At 37.6% G+C, this 11,085-nt stretch overlaps 2 protein-coding genes across 5 annotated transcripts; one reads left to right on the top strand and one right to left on the bottom strand.

Moving 5' to 3' along the window:
* The first annotated feature begins 74 nt into the window (after positions 1-74).
* LOC121892038 (ly6/PLAUR domain-containing protein 6-like) lies at positions 75-2,110 on the top strand. The gene is made up of 4 exons (XM_042404811.1): positions 75-152; positions 1,123-1,221; positions 1,691-1,821; positions 1,910-2,110. The coding sequence occupies exons 3-4, from the start codon at positions 1,717-1,719 to the stop codon at positions 2,075-2,077; spliced, it is 273 nt and encodes a 90-aa protein (XP_042260745.1). The 5' UTR covers positions 75-152; positions 1,123-1,221; positions 1,691-1,716; the 3' UTR covers positions 2,078-2,110.
* A 3,545-nt stretch (positions 2,111-5,655) lies between these two features.
* On the bottom strand, positions 5,656-10,363 carry mmadhca (metabolism of cobalamin associated Da). Of its 4 annotated transcripts, none has more exons than XM_042404940.1 (9): positions 10,183-10,363; positions 9,608-9,666; positions 9,098-9,143; positions 8,432-8,573; positions 8,032-8,249; positions 7,606-7,711; positions 7,400-7,515; positions 7,210-7,296; positions 5,656-6,425 (listed from the first exon to the last, which is right to left on the bottom strand). In XM_042404940.1, the coding sequence occupies exons 1-9, from the start codon at positions 10,195-10,197 to the stop codon at positions 6,216-6,218; spliced, it is 999 nt and encodes a 332-aa protein (XP_042260874.1). In that variant the 5' UTR covers positions 10,198-10,363; the 3' UTR covers positions 5,656-6,215. The 4 variants fall into 4 exon arrangements, with proteins under 4 accessions (XP_042260874.1, XP_042260875.1, XP_042260878.1 ...); XM_042404941.1 differs by having other exon boundaries at positions 9,608-9,629; XM_042404944.1 differs by lacking the exon at positions 9,608-9,666 and having other exon boundaries at positions 10,183-10,361.
* Between the last annotated feature and the right edge of the window lie 722 nt (positions 10,364-11,085).

Genomic DNA, 11,085 nt, shown 5'->3' with positions numbered 1-11,085 from the left:
AAATAGCAATTAAAATAGCATTGCTCCTTGACAAACAAATAAGCACCCCTCCAACTCTACCATACTTGGAGCCTTCCCCTTGGAACCTCCTTTTATAAGCCAATGGAAGGTTCGAGTTCGGTTTCGGCAGTTCCGGGTCCGAACAGAGGAACGTAAGCAGAGTAGAGGAGAACCAGGTTACAAACAATTAGTTTTTCGCTAAACACTTTTAACAGTAAAAGAGAGATGTTTAGTACAAATGCTGGCCCCTGTATCTTATTTAAAAATACATTCTGTGTGCTTTATGTCCCGTGAGACTCCGACCTGCCACTCATTAGCGTTACTTCATCTCAGCTCGTCACAGTTTAACTCGACACCTTTCAAAGCAGATAATTATCCGGATAACTTGCACAAAAATGTTTTTAAAAAAAAAAAAAAAAAACCCAAAACGTGTTATACATGGACATGGACAACTTTCACCCACAGATGCGTAGGTAGGGATGAGTTTAAAAGTAAAAAAAAAAAAAAAAAACTTAAATCCTTACTCAATTTAACAAGAAAAAAAAAGTTTTTAGATTGCTGGTTAATTCGCTGTTGCGGTAACAAATAAATCAAGAACAAACTTTCACAAAAACAGAAGAAAAGAAGAAAATCAGATTGGCGTTTAATTGGTGCATTAATGTTAAAGTATCATGATCATTAAATGTGCCAATTAGTAATTGTATGTTCCCTATTGTGTCTTTTAAATGATGAATAATTTGATTTTAAAATGGAATTGGAAAAAAAAAGCTTTTAAGTGTCCTTTTTTGTTATTAGTCACCCTTTTATTCCATCTCACAGTTTATTTGTGTCCTGCTTTAACATTTACATTTTCCATTTTGTGTTTGCTTTAATTTTACTTCATCCAATTGAATCATTTTCCATCTTTCTTTCTTTTCAGTAAAGTTATGGTGTCAGCAACTTGTCAAAAGCCACACAAACTTAATAAGTGAAAACATGTGTAAATGCACTAATTTCTGAAGTGCTCATAAGAATTCAATGAAGATGCCTAACAAACATAAAAGTATATCCAAACAGTAAACATCATAATCTCACATTGTCAGTAGCTTAATGTACTGAAGTGTGTCTGTCTGTCCTCCACAGCTACACCTCATCCTGGTGGCTTCAAGTGCTTCACGTGTCAAGACGCTGCAGATAACTATGAGTGTAATCGTTGGGCTCCAGATGTTTACTGTCCAAAAGGTATGATCTGTGTGTGCAGCTCGACTGAACAAATACAAACTAACCTCCGCAAAAACTATAGAGTTGGTTATTTTCACCTTCACTTACAGTTCCTGGCAATAACGTGTGAATGTAAAACTAAAGTGCTGAAGAATCACCATACAAGCATGTGAAAACCAGGAAAAATGAAGGAAATAAAATAGACAGGCTTTGGCATGTGTAATTTAATGATCAAGCTTTTCCTTATCACCTGATTACACTGATAAAAAGACTTAGGTATAAACACATTTTGAGATTTTTGGACTCCCATGGATCAGTATCATCAGAATATTGATTATGAGAAGAGTTTTAAACTCCACAATCCCTCTAAAATATGAAGAAGAGTGATGTGTGAAGAGTAAAATAACCCAGAAATAAAGGCATGTGGGGTAACAGTCGAAATGTTGCCGGACAAGTGAATATTCCTGTGTGTGCTGTGTCCCATCTCCAGGTACCAGATACTGTTACACACTCCACATGATGGATCACCATGGAGACAGTGTATCTGTGACCAAGCGGTGCGTGGCCCTGGAGGACTGTCTCTTCACTGGCTGTACTCATGTCACTGATAATGGCTATCGGGTATGTGTGGAGCTTCCTGATGAAACTGCATTAACATCCACCACCTGCAGGGACATATTTTTCTCATCATTTAAATCTCCTCCTTCAGGTGTGCTCGTCCTGCTGTGAGGGGAACATCTGTAACTTGTTGGTGCCGAAAAATGAGAGCAGCGCCATTTTCTCCTCGGCTTCTCCTCTGGTCAGCTCGAGCACAGGCCTTCATCCTGCAACGCTGAGCTACATCGTCATCAGCATCCTGACTGCAAGACATGTTTGACAGGGAAACATCATAAAAAAATTAACAAAAGGACTTTCATGGTGTTGTTTAACACAGTTGGTACATGTAGGATCAGACCTGGGGCCAGATATATTAACTGGTATTTATAAAACCAGAATGTGCGGTGAGAATGTGTGTACCTCACGCATACTTCAGACCAGCAAACATGTATTTCTAGAGCCAGCTGAGACAGAATTTAAGACATTGTTTGTTTAGGTTTATAATCAGCTGCACTGATTGTGTGATTTCATTTGGTCCACTCAGCGAACTGTAAAATGCCAACCAAAGGATTTTTAGCATTTATAACCTAATATTGATTAATTACTTTTGTGTGATTAATTTTTATAATTAGAATTTACGTAATTTTGCTGTTAAAATTCTTTTTTTTATCATTAATTGTGACACAGCCTGTAAAGTATGTTTTTATATAGGCTAACTGCTGCAAACTAATCACTGATTACATTTCTAACTTTTAAGAATGATGATGAGATATCACTGCTGATGATGGTTTACACGTCCATGATATGGACGCTATATTCATGTAATGGTCGTGTGTAATGCCAGATGTTCTGGTTGTTGGAGAACCTGGGTGGTGCAACACAATCGGTGAAACTTCACTTTGCTGTTTATTTCATTGACAGGTCTGAAGACTGGTGGAGCAGGCAGCTCACTGATATGAAAACCACTGGTTAAGGGCGCGTCTTTGTCCATTTATGGCTAATTGTGGGATTGGAATGAAGCTTGTCTTTATCAACTGATAACATTGGATGATAATTTGAGAAAAGCGGTGGTAGAGGTCCTTGTCGAGGTCGGGTATCACAGGATGAACCAGATATCAATCTGAACAATCCCATTCTATCAACTTTGTCAATTGGCCACACTTACATCCTTTCATAATGTAATGCTACAACATAATGCTTCTGCTTTTGAGTCACACAAAGGGAATACATTAAATGTCATTGACTGAATTTTATTGAATATTGTAAGAGCCCAGATACCAAGATACTATCATAATATCAAATTTTATGCTATTTAATTTCATTCAGTCGTGATTTTATACAAGTCAAGGAATGAACTGTCAAGCTCAACATAATTTTTTAAATATTTTACTAGCCTATGTATTTCTAATATTATTACTCAGATAGATCAAGAAATTCACTATCAAAAGTCATGGATTATTTTCTCAAAAGTTTGGGTGCATTTGTTGACCAGCTTTTCAGAGGAATCTTCAGATTAAGACTCAAAAACGTCCCACACTACTCAAAATATAATATAAATATACAAAAGCACGTGTTATTTTGTTGACTTGCAGCATAAGCCGTTGATTCAGGTTAGCACAAGCTGCACCTGCTGTTTTGTGTGTCTTAATGTGTACACACAGTTTTAGTAAAGAATCTAAAAAGAGTTTTATGCATCTTGCCCCTACATTTGTTTGATTTATCCTGCTTAAAGGACCTGATTGATTAGATTATATATTATTATATAATTGCATAAAGATTTTTCAGAAACTGTCCTGAAAGTCACAGAGACATGCAATGCAACTGTTTTAACTTGAGTTTTCAACAAATAGAAAGCTGAAACCCTGCATCTAAGCCTGTCACTGTTGCACCACAGTCCCTACTAATTAGATTTCCTTCTTCCTGTCAGACAACATTTACATTTTGTTTAAGCTTTTTTGTGAATTTATTTATGCTGAGTGTCCAAGTTACAACAACATTTGTCTTGTCAATATTAAATTGCTTGTAAGAGTGATTTTCATCTTGTTTTTTTGTATGTGATAAATGTATACTAATTATTGTGACATGACATAACATTACTTATCTTTTTGGTCCAGTCTTTACAGCTCCACTGACATTTTACACTACATTTGAATGTAAATGAATGTAGTATTTTAACACTCTGTTTAATTTATTTTTACTATACATGTGTATTTACAACTTGCAACTTTTGAGACGACTGCCTGCTTTTTGTGTTTCTAAATGTTTTTTAGGACGTCATATAAAGTGTATTCATCAGACAGACACATTAAAAAAACACATTTAAATATTGAAGTATTGATCACTGGTGTATTGATTTTCCCACCCCAACAGCCTGACACAACAAACACAGCTGGCTCATATAAATGGGAAAATTCATGAAATATTACCCTTATCCATCATTTAGACATTACGTTTTCCACAATGTGTAAATCACACACAAACACACACACACACACACACACACACTTTATTTTGATGAAATACTCTACTTAGATTATACTTTTGTCAGTAATGACTCTATTTAAAATGATTTTATCTTAATGCAGAAATAGATTAGATCAGTTATTGTAGAGATGATAAAAGTTAATGCAATTTAAGTCACTGTGTGAGAAAATATCCTGTTATTCATCACACAGTGATTGCTTCATAATTGCAAATTGTTTTTCTTTTAAATATCTGAAAGTTGTTTAGTTTCCAAGGGCAACATTTAACACTTTTATTACAGCCAAATGCATCAAGCCACAGATCTGCTCTGTCAGACAGCTCGCAGATTTCATTAAAAGATGGTTTGTGAATTGCGCTCAGAGCACCATCACTGTTAATAGTGCTATCACATTTTGAACATGTAGATATTTTACAGTACCATATTGAGAACTGTTCTGTTGTTGTGTAAAAGATGTCTGGTTGTCAAAACCTGTCTTTTTCTCATCCTGTCAGATTTCATCAGATAAACTTGGAAAACAGAGCTGAAGCAATTTTGAGGTTCCTCTGTTCATACTAGAGACCTTTGCCACAGAGGTCACATCATATCTCAGTGGAAGGACACGAGTAAGTCAAAAGTTACATTTCTTGAAGTCATTTATTATTGAGCATTCATCTTAAATAAATAAATTCTGGGTCATTTTTCAAGATGAATGCACACTCTTAAAAAGGATATTTTGACAAAGTAAAGCTGAGGCTCAACTCTACTTTGTCAAATAATTGGCCCGAAATTGAGTGCTGTGCTGATGTGACCAGAAGAATGCATCATTTTCAAGAGTTAGGGTAGTACAGTGGCTCAGTGTGGCCTCATGTTCTCCCCATGCTGACGTGGGTTTTTCCTGGACCCACATTCCAAACACATGCAGCTCAATTGGAAACTCTAAATTGCCCACACAGCTTCATTTAATCTGGACTTCTGTGAAAATGTGTTGCAGTAAATCTAATCAACCACTAGATGGTGACAAAGAAACAAAAAGGAACATTACGTCATATCAGTGCTGCACTTTTTTGTCAATGTGCAAATCTCCTGATACGGCATTCAGTACTTGTAGCTTCAAGCTCACAGTTATATACAAGACTTAAGTAGGCTTGACTCACTTCTAAAATCAATCTAAAATCATTCCTGATTTTTTTGATTAAAAGTGAGTAATAAAAGACATTAATAACACAAGTCCAAGGTGGATTTGGTTGAAGTCATTCTAAATGTGTCATTTCATACATTTTCCAGATTCAAATATTTGAAAACTTTAAAACATTGGGATCTTGGGACTCGGACCAACATAATTTCTATGAAGGACTACACACAACAGCTAGAGGAAAAAAAGGTTTGTCACTGCAGCCTGATAATGTCACTTTATTGTTTCACAACTGAAACTGACAAAAACATCATCCATATTTCTTTAGATTCTGTGCAATAGTTCAGAGAAAAAAACAATCCTGTACACTTGTAAGTATGAAAAGTATTGACCTGATCATTCAGCTAAAGTCTGAAGGTGAATCTGGATTTTTCACATTAGCAACTAACAGCTGCCTGGGTGCATTTGAAAGGTTTCCATTTCATATCAATATTTCTAATATTATAAAACACATGTTTCCTACAGACCCCTCAAATGGCAAATATCACATTTTAAATTCCCACTGCACTGGTTGAGTGTTTCTCTGTGGATGTAGTGCAGGATGAGCCAGTTTTAAAAGTGACCTGTCAGTCAGGCACAGCACCGTGGTACACATTAGAGTCTCAGTCAGACCTTGGTTATGCTAACATTTGTCTGGCTGCTGTGTGTTACAGTAAGACAAAATCATAAACCACCAACACTACTGTACATCAAGTTCCAAGCTTCTTCAAAACATAAACTTGTGTTTGGATTTAGTTCTGCAGGGTATAAAAAAAAAAAAGCCTATTCCTCATCTTCTGAGAGTCCTTGTAGTCTTGCAATAACAGCACTGTGAGGAGGTGCGTTGGTAAAAACAGTCCCCACGAACAAAGGCGTTCCTCTCAGGATGTGGCGAATAACTGTGCAGGAGGCCGACACCTCGATGTGAAAGCCCAAATCTCTCAGCTCCTCCTCTGTTCGCAGTGCGCTTTGACTTGATGGAGATGCAAAGAACTGTTTGGGGAACAAAAGGAACAAAAGTATTACACAACTGTCTTCTAATAAAAAATAAGAATATCAACATTCTCCTCAACAGTGATATGTACTGATGATAAACTATTCTTGCACATTTGTAGCCCTTTTCTACTACATTAACTTAACGACTCATAACTTGAAGTATAGCCAAGGTCACAGGTTCTGCTTTTGTTTCCACTGCACTCTCCACATTTAAGAGGCGAGTCCTTGAAACTGCATTGCAACACTGCTCAGGAGGTGATACTAAATCTAGTTTCCAGGTTCTCTCGGGGGGAGAACGCAACACCCGGCTCACAACATAGCAAACACCACAGGAGGTGTTAAAATAAGAACTGCAAGGAAGTTTGTTTCAATTACAGCCAATATTCTAATTCAGAATAACGAATGTGGATGTTTTATAGGGATGCAACTAATGATTATTTTCATTATCAATTAATCAGTGCATTATTTTCTTGATAATTGATTAATCATTTGGTCTGAAAAACATCAGAAAAATGCCCATCATAACATGGAGTCATGTGATGATGAAGACACTCAACAGTGTGTGTGTAAACTGTCGATTTGTGTTCACAGTTGGGGAGTTTTCTTACATTTCCCACTAATGTGTGGGTAGCATTGGTATTTTCAAATCAAACAACATTTCCAGTAGTGAGCAATTTTTCATACTTAGTAGTGGAGGAGCATGACCAAACGCTGCATCACTCAATTTTATTTTCTATTGAAGAATTTTTCTAAAAACTCGCACAAACAGAACATAACTCACAGCTGCTCCTGTTGTTGGATCAATGAAGTCTGCCCAGTAGCCTGCAGTCCACAGAGCGAAGCACATCTCTTTTGCACCGCTTACAAACTGCAGTTAGGAGGAAACGCAGTCAGCAGCTGCTCCAACTATATGCCTTTCACACTTCCAGACTTAACATACAGTACTAACATTCAGATATCACTGCACTCACTCTGTGAAGCAGCTGATCTCTGTCCTGCTCTGCCGTCTCGCACCGGCTGCTACCCTGTGTGACTGTTACAACTGTGATGGAAGTGCTGGGTGCTGAGGGGAACAACAGCTCGAGATCTGACACACACACACACAGAAATGGTTTTGTTACTACAGGCAACTGAATGCTACTAACAGATGATAACATTTTCTTGAACTTTTTCTTACCTTTCCTTAACAGCTCAGGGCAGGAATTTATGGCGCAATCTGCGTCTGTCTGATTAAAGTACTGCTCAGCTTTGTGGACTCTCGTGGATATGGGACCCAGTTTTCCCTGATGAACACACACAAACACACATTTGTTTCAGACTACATATTTCCACTTTCATCAGGGCACATTGACAAAGCAGCTTTGAGCCCTGGAGATAATTTATTCTCTAGAGAACATAAATTTTTTTGGAAATTATTATCATTATTGAGACCAAAACAAGACCGTAGGCAGGAGTATTTTAATGATCTTGAAGGTTTAGTTTACTTAAACCCATGATTCACAAAATAAATACATCAGTAAGATCAAAGACGTGACCCCAGTGTCTTTCATGGTAGCTATAGCCCTGCCGAAATTATGCAAACAATAATTAAAAAAAAACTTACATGGAACTCATTAACAAACTGGGCCAGTATGAACTGGTGTCTCTCTGTGCTGCTTGGGGCCGTCAGTACGTCTGGTACCGTCTTGTGGACTGGAGCTTTCTTTTGGTCGTCCATGCCCTCCAGGTGGCAGTCAAATCCAACGTTACCCGGTAACTGGAAGCGCTGGTCCTGAGGTCCGAATGGTCCCATGTTCTCATCAGGCCACACGGTCCTGGGGCCTGGAGGGGACATGAAGATTATTTGTTATTATTTGTGGAGGTGTGTTCCACAGTAGTGTATAATTGTGAGACAGGATTTTACAACTCTTATCAAGACAGCAATACTTTTATAACACTCCCTAATTTTGTTGTCTGGTCTGCTACTGACCAATAACTAGTGATTGCTATATTTAGTATCTCACCTGAGTCTGCGGGTGATACAGTGATGTAAGGCTCATCTGAGCTTGAAGCAGAGAAGGTTCTGACTCTGCCGATCCTGAGAGCAGCTAACGCTTGACGGCCAGTGGTCTGAGATAGGACCAGCCTGCCTCGACCACACAGCACCTACAGAGGGAAAAATGCGTCTGTTAATAGTCAGCTTCATGATATGGAACTGGTCCAGTATTTCTTTACTCCTGACAACAGTGGACAGTATGCATGCAGCTATATGCTTCCTTTGCACTTAACAACTTTGTTTGCCCAGAGTTATTTTGTTGTTTTCTACTGTTTGTTTTGTTACATAATTTTCATTGGTTTACTGTAACAACTAGTCTTGTGTTTCATTATGTTTGTATAAATTGAAAAAACTTAATAAAAACTTTTAATTACAAGAAAAATAACTTGTTTTTGAAGAAATTTCAAGAATAAAAAAGTGTAAAACTATCATTGCAAGTTAATAAGTTTATGTATTGGCCACATTATAAGCTGAATACCATGATATTGACTCAATATTAGTGAAAGATCCTAAGACATTTAGAGTTGTGTGTGTAATTTTTCAAGTTTTCAGTAAATTGCCTATATTTTCTAATCAAGTCTGGTTGCACAACACTTAACATATAAGAGAAGGACGTGGCTGTTATGTCACTTACACTGCTGGACATTGTAGTTCTTCTCCTTTCAAGTTTATTTTGTGACCTGTTGGATAAAAACAACAACAATATGTACTACAGCGCATACTCCAAACTCTTTTTTTTAAACTACAACAAGCTAAGCTAGCTAACTTTATGCATGATGCAATGATTACATGCATCTTCAGCGGGGCAGGAAAAGCATTTCGCTTCAGAAGTAACAACAGTAAACATACTACAGATACAAAGCGTCAAAACTATGACATGTTCCTCATAAATAACCAAGAAAAAAGGAACTAACTTAACTAGCTGCTGCCGTTGTTGCTTAACATTAGCTGATAAGGTCGATCAGCTGACATCTTGTTTTGATAGTTTCCCTTTTCAGATGATAACGTTACTTTCTAATTAGAGCTCGTCTTGCACAAAATACCTGACAGGGCTGACAACAGACGTCTTGATAGTCTTCATAAAAAAGGGCAGATCTAAATCTGTTAATGGGATTACATTATGAAAAGTACAAACTGTTCTTACCTGTCAGCCTGCACGTAGACGCCTTCGCAAAACAACAACGGGTAGTGACGAGGGGCAAACTGCACATGCGCAGTTTGACTTGCCGTTATTACATGCAATGGTGTGATGTAAGTGGTGGGTTTTATGTTGATAAATAAAAGGCTTCAACACTTCCCCATTCTCGCCGTGAAGTTGTGCTTGTTTGTGATATTATTAATTTAACAATACTACAGAAACAGACGCTAAACTTTTTTTTTTTTAAAAGGCCCAAAAATCTTTCTTTCAGGAAGCTTTTTCACCTTAACTTGTAGTATTATTATTTTCTTTATGTTGTCTATTCTGTGTTATTAATACTGTAGCACTTTGAGTTTCACTATGAATGACAAGTGCAAATTAAATGTATTATTATTATTATTATTTTCATGCTTCACCACTAGATGGCAGCAAATCAACAGTTAACAGGACAAAGGTTTTTATTATAACAACAGTACTGCCACTGTTTTCTGTCAATGTGGCCTTTGCACAGCATGCTAAATGACTGACATCTATTTGTATTCCTGAAAATTAACTTTAAGATCTTAATTTCGTTTTATTACCTGGTATTTTGCCATTTTCTTCTTCAGCTTTCTTTAAACTGTACTGCATGGATGCCTTTCAGAGAGAAGATCCACTGATACATAAAATTTATGAGTATATCCCAAAAAATTGGACAGAGGCTTGTCTGCTGTTTCAAGCTTCTAGATTTACTCAGGTAGAGGTGCAACAGCTAATTAATATCAGGTGTGTCAGCTGACTGCCCAGTTGCATTAATTAAGCTGATGATGTCACAGTTCTGTGCTCCCTAAAAGTCATGTCTAAAACTTTACTTCAGAACAGGGAAAGTGCATCAGGAGCACTTTCACTTAACTTCCTAGAATTCAGTCCAGCTTTATCTTTCCTAACCTCTACATAATGTCTAGAATCAAAGGCTGAGTGTGTTTGTTCTGGGCAGTTCCCAGGTGGGAAACTGTGGAGAAATGGTACACATTCTCAGCAAAATCCTTTCCCTTGATCAATAAAGTTTAAAAACTTGAATAGAGGAATTGTCCTGGCAAGAACCGTGTTATTTGCTTGTCAGAAGTGGTGAAGGACAAGGACGGCGAGTAAAGTACATTTTGCTGGCATAGACACATCTCTTTAGCTGACTTGGACAAGCTGATTGACACTTTCTCTGAGCTGACAGGAAATGCAGTGGGAGTTTACCCTGGGACCAACATGCTTCACTCACTGTGGGCAGCTGCAACAATGTGTGTGTGTGTATGTATGTGTGTGTGTGTGTATGGTGATGAGGCATGTGGAACCGCACAGAGCCTGGCTGTCAGCGATACTCCCACAGGATTATTTGTAACAGCAACACAGCATCCACCCTAGATGGAGCCCCTGTGGGATGTACACATACACACATACTGATAAACATGCACCAGCAGCTGAAGGCAGATACCAAATGTATTCTTCACCCC

This window comes from Thunnus maccoyii, chromosome 24 (genome assembly GCF_910596095.1).
Source record: "Thunnus maccoyii chromosome 24, fThuMac1.1, whole genome shotgun sequence".
Classification (NCBI taxonomy): Eukaryota; Metazoa; Chordata; class Actinopteri; order Scombriformes; family Scombridae; genus Thunnus; species Thunnus maccoyii.
The sequence above is the reverse complement of the archived record's forward strand: the minus strand, read 5'-3'. Positions and strand labels throughout refer to the sequence as shown.